Here is a 15,023-nt window from a genome sequence, read left to right on the forward strand (position 1 = left end):
GGGTTACCTCAGTGGTGTACCCGGATATGTCTTGGTCACAGGAACTTCAGAGCACTAACACTTAGCAAACCTGGAAGGTGGTACTGGTACACCGCTGGAAAGATGGAACAGAGAAGCCTATTGCGTACTCATCTAGGACCCTCTTGGACATTGAGTGAGGTATTCCCAGATTGAAAAAAGGGTTGACAGTTCTCTTTAGCGTTAAAAATTCCAACAATACATCTACGATAGACGCTTCATCATAGTAACAGATCATAAACCATTGCTGGGACTTTTTAGGGAAAACAAGGCAATACTCCCCATTGCTTCTGCCTGGATACAGCATTGGACCTTGTTACTAGAGGCTTATGAACACCTCTGAGTGCACTACCCCAAGACCCGGATAGTTAACGCCGATACACAGTCATCTGAATTTACCCCTAAACCCAGCTTTACTACCGGCTGTAGAAGAAATCATATAGACTCTCAAATTTTTTGGACACCTTGCCAGTGACTGTGAGGCAAATCAAGATGTGGAGATGCCGGCGTTGGACTGGGGTAAACACAGTAAGAAGTCTCACAACACCAGGTTAAAGTCCAACAGGTTTATTTGATAGCAAAAGCTACTAGCTTTCGGAGCACTGCCCCTTCGTCAGGTGAGTGGGAGTTCTGTTCACAAACAGGGCATATAAAGACACAAACTCAATTTACAAAATAATGGTTGGAATGCGAATCTTTACAGGTAATCAAGTCTTAAAGGTACAGACGATGTGAGTGGAGAGAGCGTTAAGCCCAGGTTAAAGAGTATTGTCTCCAGACAGGGCAGTTAGTGAGATTTTGCAAGTCCAGGCAAGTCGTGGGGGTTACAGATAGTGTGACATGACCCAAGATCCCGGTTGAGGCCGTCCTCATGTGTGCGGAACCTGGCTATCAGTCTCTGCTCAGCGATTCTGCGCTGTCGTGTGTCGTGAAGGCCGCCTTGGAGAATGCTTACCCAAAGATCAGAGGCCGAATGCCCATGATCGCTCCACTCACATTGTCTGTACCTTTAAGACTTGATTACCTGTAAAGACTCGCATTCCAATCATTATTTTGTAACTTGAGTTTGTGTCTTTATCTGCCCTGTTTGTGAACAGAACTCCCACTCTCCTGATGAAGGGGCAGTGCTCCGAAAGTTAGCGGCTTTTGCTACCAAATAAACCTGTTGGACTTTAACCTGGTGTTGTGAGACTTATTACTAGGCAAATCAAGGCCAGGTATAAAAGGACCCAGTCCTATCTAAATTGAGACATATATTACATGGGGGATTCAGAGCACAGCCCTCAGATGAAATGAAACACTATCTGATGAAAAAAGATGAGCTCAGATTTGATGATGGCATCATTATATGACTGTGTGACCAAATTCCACTCCAACTCAATTTTCAAGTCTGCTGAACTGTTGAACAAGTCACTGTTCCTGAACCTGGCAGAGAGGGTGGAGTCCCAACAAGAGAATCAGAAGAAGAATTATGATTCTGCAAGGACAAAAAGAACATTCAAAACCAGCGACTAAGTCCACATGAGGAACGTTGGGGATGGCCTCAGTTGAGCCCCTGGGATCAAAATAGAAAAAATGAGACTTATAAGGTCCAAGTGCCAGACTTATTGTCAGGAGGCACCTGGACCATCTCAGGAGTAGGGAGCCCACACCAGTGCAGACCTCATTACCAGCCATGGAAAAGGCCACTGCCAGCGTCGGGCCTCGACTACACCTGTCCCTCCAGGTGATGAGAACATGGATTGTGAGATGGAAGTGGAAGAGACCAGTGCCCAACTGAAGCAAGACCTCATGAAGAATCAGCGTCAGTGGCTTTACACCGCTCCCTTTGGCAGCTGTGAGGCACGGTAGCACAGTGGTTAGCACTGCTGCTTCACAGCTCCAGGGTCCCGGGTTTGATTCCCGGCTCGGGTCACTGTCTGTGTGGAGTTTGCACATTCTCCTCGTGTCTGCGTGGGTTTCCTCCGGGTGCTCCGGTTTCCTCCCACAGTCCAAAGATGTGCGGGATAGGTTGATTGGCCAGGTTAAAAAAAAAAATTGCCCCTTAGAGTCCTGAGATGCGTAGGTTAGAGGGATTAGTGGGTAAAATATGTGGGGGTAGGGCCTGGGTGGGATTGTGGTCGGTGCAGACTCGATGGGCCGAATGGCCTCCTTCTGCACTGTAGGGTTTCTACATAGAAACATAGAAACTAGAAGCAGGAGTGGGCTATTCGGCCCTTTGAGCCTGCTCAGACATTCATCAGAAGGATCTTGGGGTCCGAGTTCATAGGACGCTCAAAGCAGCTGTGCAGGTTGAGGCTGTGGTTAAGAAGGCGTATGGTGTACTGGCCTTCATCAATCGAGGATTTGAGTTTAGGAGTCATGAGATAATGTTGCAGCTTTATAAGACCCTGGTCAGACCACACTTGGAGTACTGTGCTCAGTTCTGGTCGGCTCATTACACGAAGGATGTGGAAGCCATAGAAAGGGTGCAGAGGAGATTTACAAGGATGGTGCCTGGGTTGGGGAGCATGCCTTATGAGGATAGGTTGAGTGAGCTCGGCCTTTTCTCCTTGGAAAGACGAAGGATGAGGGGTGACCTGATAGAGGTGTATAAGATGTTGAGAGCTATTAATCGAGTGGATAGTCAGAGGCTTTTTCCCAGGGCTGAAATGGTTGCCACAAGAGGACACAGGGTTAAGGTGCTGGGGAGTAGGTACAGAGGAGATGTCAGGCGTAAGTTTTTCACTCAGAGGGTGATGGGTGCGTGGAATGGGCTGCCAGCAACGGTGGTGGAGGCGGATTCGATAGGGTCTTTTAAGAGACTTTTAGATAAGTACATGGAACTTAGTAAGATAGAGAGTTATAGGTAAGCCTAGTAATCGCTACGGTAGGGACATGTTCGGCACAACTTTGTGGGCTGAAGGGCCTGTATTGTGCTGCAGTTTTTCTATGTTTCTATGTTTCATCTTGATCATGGCTGACCATCAAATTCAGTATCCTGATTCCCCCCTTCCTCTCATATCCCTTGATCCCTTTAGCCCCAAGAGTTATATCTATATTTTTCTTGAAATCAGCTAGCGTACCCGCACACTAACTGATTTTTTGATCAGTTTTTTTGATCATGTTCTCTATAGCTCTCAACTCTCATTGTGGGACTGGAGTGTCAACCAGGAGCCCTTTTATTGCTGCTTCAGTGGTTTGAATGGGGGTTGTTTATTTTCACTTTGGGAATTATTTTTATGACCCTGCATTGTCAGGAGGAAGAATGTTTGGAGGTCAGATGACAGCAGCTCTTTCATTTTCAGTTCTGAGCTGCAGGTTTTAGTTTTGGAAGGGACATCAGACTGAAAGCGGTGTGTCTTTCTCTCTCCCTGGGTTTTGGAAGTTCTGCTGGTTAGCTGAAAGCAAGGCTTCTTGCCTTCCTGCAGTGGAAAATCTGCCGTTGGTGATGTGACCAGAGTCTCCCTGGTGTTCTGGGAAGCTGTTCTGACTTCAAACTGGTCTGAGTGATCAGGAAAATTGCAGCATTCATCCAAAGGACTCAGTTCCAGTATCGTGTGAGCATTAGTCTTTGCTGTGGAAGGATTTTTGTTTATGAGATTGGTTGGATTCAAACATCTTAGATATCTTTGCTAAGAGTTATACATTATCGAGGTTGTTTTGTTTTTTGTTTGTACTGATAACAGTTATTGCTAATTTTGTTTGCATACATGTTAATTATATTCTTAAATAAACTTTGTCTGATAAAAAGTGGGTCATTTGAATCATACCTGAGGTGAAATATATGCTTATCCTAGCCAAATTCAAGGTGCGAAACTTATGATCCAGGCGGGCTCCATAAAACACTTTGGAGTTTCTGACCTGAACCATAACACAGTGTGGTGAACCATCGTTGGTTCCCACTAGAATGTACTGAGCCAGGGTCTGGCCAGTACTACAAGTATGTATATATGTTGCTGTTGGGGTTAGGGATGGGTTGTTCTACTTGTTGCTGTTGGGGTTAGGGTTGGGCTGTTACACCTGTATTATAGTTATTATGGTACATCCCAGTCGGGCTCCGCCTCCTGGGAGAGGTATAAAGGTCACTGCTCTGTCTGGGACCCCTCAGTCTGGGATCGTGTACTATACATAGTAGCTTCGTTGTAACAGTAAATAAAAGCCTTTATTTCCTGAGCATCTCAAGCCTCGTGTGTGATAACGCGCATCAATTTTATTTACTGTTAAGTAAACTCTCGTCGTAAAAAAAAAGAAAACGATACAGAGAGTATGGAGCAGATGTTAAAACCTGAACGTCTTACACTGGATCCACGTGCGGCGGGCGCCTCTAACACCTTCGACCACTGGTTGAAATGTTTTGAGGACTACCTGGCAGCCTCCGCAGCGGTCACCACAGACGATGACAAACTCCGGGTCCTCCACGCGAGGGTAAGCGACACCGTATACCTCGCGATCCGTGCGGCCACCGACTACACAAGGGCCCTCGAGCTTCTTAAGAAGCGTTACATTAAACCGCCAAACGAAATGCATGCTCGATACCTCTTAGCCACTCGACGACGGCAGCCCGGCGAAACGACGGAAGAATACGCGAACGAGCTCCTACAGCTAGCCAGGGGCTGTAACTGCAAAGCAGTGTCGGCAGACCAGAACATGAACGACCTCGCTCGAGATGCGTTTGTGGCGGGAAACGGATCATCTTATATCCGACTCAGACTGCTGGAGCAAGGTAATCTTGACCTCACTAAGTCGATAGAACTAGCGGATACGTTGGAGACGGCCTCCAAAAGCCTAGTATTGTATCCTGAAGACCACGTGGAGACAACGTGGCAGGAGCAGTCGCTGATCCCTCCTCGTCCCGGGTTCGAAAAGCTGCGTGATGGCGTGCCCACACTCGGGCCTGATGACGGCAGCAGCTCCGGGCGGCCCGCGGTGTTACTCCTGTGGGGGAGCGAAGCATACTCGGCAACGGTGTCCTGCTAAAGCTGTGTTGTGCTCCGCCTGCGGTAAGAAGGGGCACTATTCGAAAGTATGCCGATCTAAACTTACTTCCAGGAACAGCAGTGCGGCCTGCGACTCCCCGGAGCCCGGTTCTTCGTCGTCGGCATCATCGAGGGTTTCGTCCACGTGCGAGGCCAGGACGATGCCATTACAGTCGACGGAGTCGGAGATGCGTGACCACCAGGGGTCGCTGAGTTTGGCGCCATCACCCACGTGCGACCTATGGGAGCGGCCATGTTGGTCGGCACCGACCGCAAACGACCATGCAGGGGTCATCTTCATCTATCTCAGCTGCCTGCAATGGCATTCACGAACCAACGGTGGCATCGATCATCCTGGACCAGGCCAAGCCTCACAGACTCGACAAGTCTATGATGGACATTCAGGTAAACAACCACTTGATTTATTGTCTGTTTGACAGCGGGAGCACTGAGAGTTTTATTCACCCAGACGCTGTGAAGCGGTGTGGCCTCCAGATCCAACCTGTCAAACAGACAATTTCGATGGCATCAAAGTCCCGGTCTGTCGCCATGCTAGGGAGTTGCATGGTAAATTTAACGGTGCAGGGCACGGTTTACGAGCGCTTCAAGCTCCTGGTGTTGCCGCACCTTTGCGCGCCAATACTCCTCGGACTAAACTTCATGGTCCACTTGAAGAGTGTAACCCTACAGTACGGTGGGCCACTCCCTCCGCTTTCAGTGGGAGAACAGCAACTTCCAAATTGCCCAACGCAAGAGGCCTGTAGCCTTTCGACGCTGAAGATTACCACACCCTCCCTGTTCCAGAATCTTGTGCCAGGCTGCAAGCCCATCGCGACTAAGAGTAGGCGTTACAGCGCTGAGGATCGGATCTTCATTCGATCTGAAGTTCAGCGGCTCCTCAAGGAAAGGATCATACAATCTAGCGCTAGTCCATGGAGAGCGCAGGTCGTGGTGGTCAAGAGTGGGAACAAACCCCGGATGGTCATTGACTATAGTCAGACCATTAATAGATACACGCAGCTGGATGCGTATCCCCTCCCACGCATATCTGACATGGTCAACCAGATTGCGCAGTACCGGGTGTTCTCCACCATAGACCTCAAGTCTGCCTACCACCAACTCCCCATTCGCCCAGAGGACCGACAATACACGGCTTTTGAGGCAGATGGTCGCTTGTATCACTTTCTCAGGGTTCCTTTTGGTGTCACCAATGGGGTCTCGGTCTTCCAGCGTGCTATTGACCGAATGGTGGACCAGAACGGGCTGCGGGCTACCTTCCCGTACCTGTATAACGTCACCATCTGCGGCCATGACCAGCAGGACCACGACACAAATCTCCTTAAGTTCCTACGCACTGCATCGCGCCTGAATCTGACCTACAACAGGGAGAAGTGTGTATTTCGTACGCGCCGTTTAGCCATCCTCGGATACGTGGTGGAAAACGGGGTCATTGGCCCTGATCCAGACCGTATGCGTCCCCTCTTTGAACTTCCCCTGCCCACTAGTGCAAAAGCACTGAGAAGATGCTTAGGCTTCTTCTCTTACTATGCACAGTGGGTTCCCAATTACGCGGACAAAGCCCGTCCGCTCATCAAGTCCACCTCTTTTCTCCTAACACCAGAGGCTCGATTGGCCTTTGATAAACTAAAAGCCGACATCGCGAAAGCCACGATGCACGCTGTTGATGAGTCCATCCCCTTTCAGGTGGAGAGCGATGCATCTGATTTTGCCCTGGCCGCCACACTTAACCAGGCGGGCAGGCCCATCGCCTTTTTTTCCCGCACCCTCCAAGGCCCCGAAATTCGACATTCAGCGGTGGAAAAGGAGGCCCAGGCCATTGTGGAGGCCGTCAGGCATTGGTGCCATTACTTGGCGGGAAAACGGTTCACCCTGATCACGGACCAGCGGTCCGTGGCGTTCATGTTCAATAACACGCTGAGGGGCAAGATCAAGAACGACAAGATCTTGAGGTGGAGAATTGAACTCTCCACCTATAATTACAACATCATGTATCGTCCAGGGAAACTCAATGAGCCCTCGGATGCCCTGTCGCGTGGAACATGCGCCAGTATACAGGAGGACCGTTTGCAGGCTCTCCATAATGACCTATGCCATCCTGGGGTCACTCGGCTCTACCACTTTGTAAAAGCTCGCAATCTGCCCTACTCGGTGGAGGATGTCAGGTCCATAACAAGAAGCTGTCGGGTATGCGCGGAATGCAAACCGCACTTTTACCGACCTGACCGGGCACAACTAGTCAAGGCCACTCGTCCCTTCGAAAGACTGAGTGTCGACTTTAAGGGCCCCCTTCCCTCAACAGATCGGAATGTGTACTTCCTCAACATCATTGACGAGTACTCGAGATTCCCTTTTGTTATTCCCTGCTCTGATACTTCCGCTGCCACGGTTATCAAGGCATTCCGTGATCTTTTCACCCTGTTCGGGTACCCCTGCTACATTCACAGCGATAGGGGCTCGTCGTTCATGAGCGATGACTTGAGGCAATACCTGCTCTCATACGGGATTGCCTCTAGTAGAACCACGAGCTACAACCCTAGGGGTAACGGACAGGTGGAACGTGAGAATGCTACAGTCTGGAAGGCTGTCTTACTGGCGTTGAAGTCAAAAAGCGTTCCAGTCTCCCGTTGGCAAGAGGTGCTCCCTGATGCGCTCCATTCCATACGCTCACTCCTGTGTATGGCAACCAACGCTACTCCCCATGAGAGGCTGTTTTCATTCCCTCGGAAGTCTTCCTCTGGGACCTCATTACCGTCTGGGTTGACGTACTCAGGACCTGTCCTCCTGCGGCGACATGTAAGGGCCCGCAAGTCCGACCCGTTGGTCGAACAGGTCCATCTCCTCCACGCCAACCCTCAGTATGCCTATGTGGCATACCCTGACGGGCGAGAGGACACGGTCTCGATCCGAGACCTGGCGCCAGCAGGGGACGTAGAAACCCCTGTCGCTCCCATACCCCCTGTTACAAACCCCCCAACTATTGTTTCCCCTCCTGACATGGCGCGGGCAGCATCGGGACCATTACTTAACCCTTTTACTCCCGTGTACAGCTTGCCTGAGTCCAGGGGATGGTCGCCACTTCAGGGCGTGTCGGAACTCAATGGATTATCATCACCTCGGGGTCAACCGGCCCGTGAGACTGTGGAGGAACCGTTGGACATCGCCTTGGGGAGAACGCCATCGCGAGTGCCTACTCCGGTGTCATCACCGGTGTTGAGGAGGTCACAACGACGGTGCGGTCCCCCTGACCATCTGAACTTATAGACTGATGACAAATTTTTCTGTTTTTTTTGTACCCTGCCGGCCTTTGTCTTCAAAGGAGGGGTGAATGTGGTGAACCATCGTTGGTTCCCACTAGATAGTACTGAGCCAGGGTCTGGCCAGTACTACAAGTATGTATATATGTTGCTGTTGGGGTTAGGGATGGGTTGTTCTACTTGTTGCTGTTGGGGTTAGGGTTGGGCTGTTACACCTGTATTATAGTTATTATAGTACATCCCAGTCGGGCTCCGCCTCCTGGGAGAGGTATAAAGGTCACTGCTCTGTCTGGGACCCCTCAGTCTGGGATCGTGTACTATACATAGTAGCTTCGTTGTAACAGTAAATAAAAGCCTTTATTTCCTGAGCATCTCAAGCCTCGTGTGTGATAACGCGCATCACACAGCAAGATCTTCAATCTGTTTTACACCCCTGAGATTATTACATATACATTATAGTTTTTAGATTTGCCCATTGGGATACAGGCTGGACATTTTGGCTGATGTCATGCATGATTTTATGATTATTTGCCTAAATGATGCAAAGTAAATGCTAGAACTAACATTGTGTGCTTCATAGAAACCCTACAGTGCAGAAGGAGGCCATTCGGCCCATCGAGTCTGCACCAACCACAATCCCACCCAGGCCCTACCCCCACATATTTTACCCGCTAATCCCTCTAACCTACACATCCCAGGACTCTAAGGGGCAATTTTTTAACCTGGCCAATCAACCTAACCCACACATCTTTGGACTGTGGGAGGAAACCGGAGCACCCGGAGGAAACCCACGCAGACACGAGGAGAATGTGCAAACTCCACACAGACAGTGACCCGAGCCGGGAATCGAACCCGGGACCCTGGAGCTGTGAAGCAGCAGTGCTAACCACTGTGCTACCGTGCCGCCCTGTGCTTCTGTGGGAAGGGCTCACACTTAAGAGTTACCATGTAAGAAAATTCATGGCATCAGAAGAGAATTGGGAAAAGAAATATAATTTAATATCTGAATGCTTAAAATGATGGCCAGGAAAAAAATTAACTGATCCAATTCTTCTCATGTTTATGACTTGTGCTATTTTACAAAGCCTGTGATAAAATTGTATATTCCATTTCAATTTTGTTAGATTTATGCTCCTTCGCAATAACTTTGTATTAAATTGATTCTAAGGCTATACTATGTCCAATGTGTGTGTCTAATATTCATCAATTTGCTCTTACCTCAAGAAAATTGAATGTTTCCTCTCCATATAGACGGTTGGCCAGTTTCAGCAAATAAGATTCGTCAGGTTTGTTGATTTCATCCATTAATTTCTTGAAACTTGGATGAACTTCCCCTTCTGAGTCAAAATGCAGAACCTGATATGAAAATAACATGTAAGATGAGAATCGAGAGGGCCAAATTGTAATCACCTGACCATTTACCTGGTGAACAAACTAGTTGTATACAAAAAATGGGCAGATTAATCTGTTCCTGTGCTCGACTGTATTGGATCACATGCAGTTTGTGCAAATTTCTTGAAGCTTATCAGGAAGAATATATTCATGAACAACAAATTTGCCTGAAGAGTTAGGGAATGTATGAATCAAATGTGAAGAAAACTAGTGCTGAGCACTGCTGTCTGACACACCAGGGACCCGGGTTCAATTCCGCCATTGCGTGACTCTGTGTGGAGTTTGCACGTTTTCCCTGTGTCTGTGTGGGTTTCCTACAGGTGCTCCCACAGTCCAAAGAGGCACATGTTAGGTAGATTGGCCATGCTAAATTGCTCCTTAGTGTCCCATGATGTGTAGGTTAGGTGGATAAGCCATGGTAAATGCTCGGCATTACGGGAATAAGGCGGGGCATGGGCCTGGATAAGACGCTCTTTCGGAGCACGGTGCAGACTCAACAAGCCAAATGGCCTCCTTCTGCACTGTAGGGATTCCTTGATCCTTAGGAGGAAAATAGCGAAGAGAAACCACATACTAAATAGGAAAGCAATCAAATCAATCATAATCAGTCTGCAAAATCTATCAGTAAAAGAATGAAAAAGAATCAAACTGCTTCAAATATATCACCAAACCATGTTTATACACAGATTAAAATTCCATCTGAAGTGTTGTTGTAAAAATAATCAGACATGTACAGAGGTGGTGGTTTTTGGGTATCTAAAGGGGAAAGGTGCAAGGGTATGTTTGCGATGAGGGAACTGGTAGAAAGTCAGGGGCAGATGCTTATACTATCTCTAAAGTGTTTATCAGAGGACATGGTGGGATGAGGGAGAAGTAGGATGTGAAAAGGAGGATTAGGTGGGATATGGTTTGAGTCCAGCCATGGCCATGGCCTTAATCGCAGACAAACCAATAATTGCTTCCACCATTTCCGTAATTGTGGCGAATGCACTCATCTGTGCCTGTTCCTTGCCAGTTAGGTGCTGCTGCCTGCAGTTTTGTGCTGCCTTGTCCTGAAAGAAGTGAGTCACTGGGTGTGGTGCAATGTGTTTGGTTGATGTGGCTGGCATGGTTGAATAGCTGGCAGTGTGTGCAAGCTGAGAGATTTGAGTGTAAGGCTTGCAGCTGTGCAAAGGGCTTGGGGGGTGGGGGTGGTTATGAGTCTTAGATATGAGTCGTATGTCGGTAGGTGGGTGAATAAAATAGTCTGACTTGGAAGGAAATGGTTATTTAATCATACATTCACTAACTTTGACTAATCATGTGAGGTCATTCAACTTCATTCAGCACTGCACTCTGATCCATCCAGATCCTCAATGCTAGACTGCTGGCATTGACAGCAAACACCATCTGTTCCATATGCCTTCTCAATGTCTGTCTGGAAGATCTCCCCCTCGTTGTGGGAAGATGATCTCTATCTACTGTACCATGGTCTCCAGAGTTTTGTCAGAGAACCTTGGAGCACATTTTCTGCCATGCACCATTTGTAATGTTTTCCCAAATCAGTGAGCCTTCTGCAAACAGTTCCAGCATGTCCTGCAGTCAGAATAACCATCCCTTTTAAGATGTGCAGTCTGTCTTTAAGTACTGCAGTCTAGGTTTAAGTGATACTAGCCACACGCAGACTTGGGCTCCTGCTGAGATATGCAGCTGGAATAACATGAGGGTGATTCATAGGGCCGGATTCTACGACCTCGCCCACAACTGGGATTTTCTGGTCCCGTTACTGTGAACGGAGATTTGGCTGAGCGTCAAATTCTCCGTTCTGGCTGACAGCAGGGGCGAGGTGTGGACGGTCAGAGAATTCTGGTCACAGTGACTTCAAATTAAGAAAGATTTATTACAAATAATATAAATGTATATTCAAACAATGGTCAGACAGAAGACATGACTACACTCTTTGCTCCCCGGCTCCAACTGAGTTCCTCCCCGGCCCGGATATGCATCCTTGCTTTCGATTGGTTCGGCTTCCCGCGCTGGCTCTCCATAAGGTCCAGCTTGGTCACATAGCCTTCAAGGATCGCACCCTTACAGGGGCCACATTACCATAGCAGCATGTGTTTAATGCTGAGTTGTTCACTATAATAATTTACATTAGCTTTTTAAAAATTTTGTTTAAGGGAGTGGCTAGGCCAGTATTTATTGCCCTTCCCTAATTGCCCTTGAGTAGGTGGTTATGTACTGCCTTCTTGAACCAATGCAGTTCTTGTGGTGTAGGTATAGCATATATGCTGTTAGGAAGGGATTTCCAGGATTTTGATGATGTGACAGTGAAATCACAATGGTGTGTGACTTAGAGGGGAACTTGCAGGTGGTCCAGCTGCATATGGACTCGGAATGCTTTATTATCTGAGCAATCACAAATAGTGAACATTGTACAATCATCAGCAAATATCCCCACTTCTGACCTTACGATGGAAAGAACATCATTGCTGAAACAGCTGAAGGCGGAACATTCAAAGACACTACCCTGAGCAACTCCTGTATTGATATCGTAGGGCTCTGATGATTGAGTTCCAGCAACCACAACCATTGTGCTGGGTGTGACTCCAACCAGTGAAGAATTTTTACCTAATTCACTCTGACTTCAGTTTTGCTAGGGCTCCTTGATGCCTCAGTCAGTCAAATGTTACCTTTAGTAATTTCACCGTTTGAATTCAGTTCTTTTGTCCATGTTTGGACCAAGGCTGTAATGAGATCAGGAGTCGAATGGCCCTGGCAGAACCCAAACTGAGCACCAGCAAGCAGATTATTGTTGGCTAAGTGCCTGTCGGCAACACTTTCCATCACTGTGCACATAGGCTAAAGAATGATTGGGTGGTAACTGGCCAGAATGGAGTTATGCTGCTTTTAGTGGACAGGACATACTGAGGCAATTTTCCACATTGCTGGGTGGATGCCACTGTTGCAGCCATACCCAAACAGCTTGGCTCGGGGCTAGTTCTGAAATACAAATCTGCAATACTATTGTAATGACTTCAATCAGGCCATTGAGGTTGGCCAATTGGAGTATGAACTCCTTGATTAAGGATCCAATTGATGGGCCAGTCAGGGAGTCTTTGCCTTGTATTTAACCAGGAGTGTCAGTTCCTCTGACACCCTCGGAGGTAGAGTGCTAATTGCGAGCACTGTGTACTGCTGTTAGAGTTTGTAAATAAAGGGATTTTGGTGAAGGGATTTCTGCCTCCGAAGACTTATTGCAGCTATTGCTGGAATTGTGGAATTGTATGAACTAAAGAATAGCATGATGGGAAAATTGGTACAATATGAAATTATACAAACTAAGGAATAGCATGATGGGAAAATTGGTACAATATAAGAAAGACTGACTCCGCATAACTTAAAACATGACTGACCTCCGTGTAAACCTGATAAAACTGACTTTGTATAACACATGACGTAAATGAGATCAGAGAAGGTCAAGCTATTCCAATTTCCTGACCTCTAAGGCCCAATACGATTGATTCCTCATAGCCTAAGACTATAGGAGTAAATAAAACAAGATAAGGTTAGGGATGACGGAAATCACCGACCTTCGTCTGTTACATCAATGGGCAAGATAAGGGTATGAATGATGCGCCAAAAGGTTCTAGGAGGTCAACAGGTTATAACATGATTAATGGTATTGCTTATACTTCTATTAATGATCGAATTCCTGAATAAGCTCTGGTCACGCTAACTGATAATGATTATGTATAAATACTGAACTGTTTCTTTCTGTAAGCGCGGACTTGGGGAGGAATTAGCATGTTGTAATAACTGCTCTCTGAACCCAAGCTGCAGCCCAAACTGCATGTAGTCTTTTCGTAAATAAAGGCTTGTTATTTTGTCTGAACTAACTTTGTGAGTTTTTCTGTCACAGTCAAGAAGCAGGAAAGTTTCTACTTCAACACTGCATGTTGGAATTTGACAGGGTCCATAGCCTTTGCAGCATCCAGAGCCTTCAGCTGCTTCTTGATATCACATGGAATGAGCCAAACTGGCTGAAGACTGGCATCTGTGATGCTGGGGACCTTAGGGAGAGGTCATGATGGTTCATCCACTGGACACTTCTGCTGAAGGTGAAACAAGTGTTTCAGCCTTGTCTTTTGCACTGATATGTTGAGTCCCCTCGTCATGAAGGATGGGGAGATTTGTGGAGCCTCCTCCTGTTGGTTGGTTAATTGCCCACCAACATTCATGACTCAATGTGGCAGGACAGCAGAACTTAGATGCGATTCATTGGTTTTGGGATCGCTTAGCTCTGTCTACCACTTGCTGCTTATGCTGTTTGGCACACAAGTACTCTTGCGTTGTAGCTTCACCAGGTTGACGCCTCATTTCTATGTATGCCCGGTGTTGTTCCTGACATGCCCTCCTACGCACTTCATTGAACCAGAGCTGATCCCCTGGCTTGGTGATAATGGTAGAGTGGGGGATATCCCGGGCTATGAGGTTACAAATTGTGGTTGAGTTGAATTCTGCTGCTGCTGATGGCCCACAGACCTCATGGATGCCCAGTTTTTGAGTTGCAAGATCTGTTCAAAATGTATCCCATTCAGTGTAGTGGTAGTTCCACACAACATGATGGGGGGTATTCTCAATGTGAAGACAGATTTTCATCTCCACAAGGACTATGTGATTGTCACTCCTACCAATACTGTCATGGACAGATGCATCTGTGACAGGTAGATTCATGAGCACAAGGTCATAACTGATTTTCCCTCACCACCTCCAGCAGACCCAATCTAGCCACCATGTCCTTTAGGACATGGCCAACTCAGTCAGTAGTGATGCTACCAAACCACTCTTGGCGATGGACATTGAAGTCCCTCACCCAGAGTACGCTTTGTGCCCTTGTCACTCAGTGCTTCCTCAAAATGATATTCAACTGTGATTCAACTGGGCAGCATGGTGGCACGGTGATTAGCACGACTGCCTCACAACGCCAGGGACCCAGGTTCAATTCCGGCCTCGGATCACTGTCTGTGAGGAGTTTGCACATTCTCCCGTGGCTGTGTGGGTTTCCTCCGGGTGCTCCGGATTCCTCCTACAGTCCAAAGATGTGTGGGTTAGGTTGATTGGCATGCTAAATTGAAGGCAACTTCATTCAATTCTATATTTAGCTGCATCTGCAAGATGAACAGTTGCAAACTGCAAATAGCTAGTAGAGTGATTAGCTGGAATTCACATTCAATGATCTATTGCTCAAGGGGATTTTTTGAAAAGGATGTGAACTATAATATTCAGCGGGTCTGGCAGCCTTTGTGGAGAGAGTAACTGAGCTAACATTTCTAATATCAGGGGGATTAGCAGAGTAAACATGTAGGGTTACGGGAATAGGGCCTGGGTGAGCTTCTGG

At 47.5% G+C, this 15,023-nt stretch overlaps 1 protein-coding gene across 1 annotated transcript in view; it reads right to left on the reverse strand.

Moving 5' to 3' along the window:
- LOC144510747 (leukocyte elastase inhibitor-like) overlaps positions 1-15,023 on the reverse strand; it is a 50,948-nt gene that overhangs the window by 20,082 nt on the left and 15,843 nt on the right. Inside the window, exon 3 of the mRNA XM_078240549.1 lies at positions 9,470-9,607. Within this exon, the coding sequence (XP_078096675.1) occupies positions 9,470-9,607 (138 nt within the window). The remainder of the gene's footprint in view (positions 1-9,469; positions 9,608-15,023) is intronic.

The sequence above is a fragment of the Mustelus asterias genome, chromosome 2 (genome assembly GCF_964213995.1).
Source record: "Mustelus asterias chromosome 2, sMusAst1.hap1.1, whole genome shotgun sequence".
Taxonomy (NCBI): domain Eukaryota; kingdom Metazoa; phylum Chordata; class Chondrichthyes; order Carcharhiniformes; family Triakidae; genus Mustelus; species Mustelus asterias.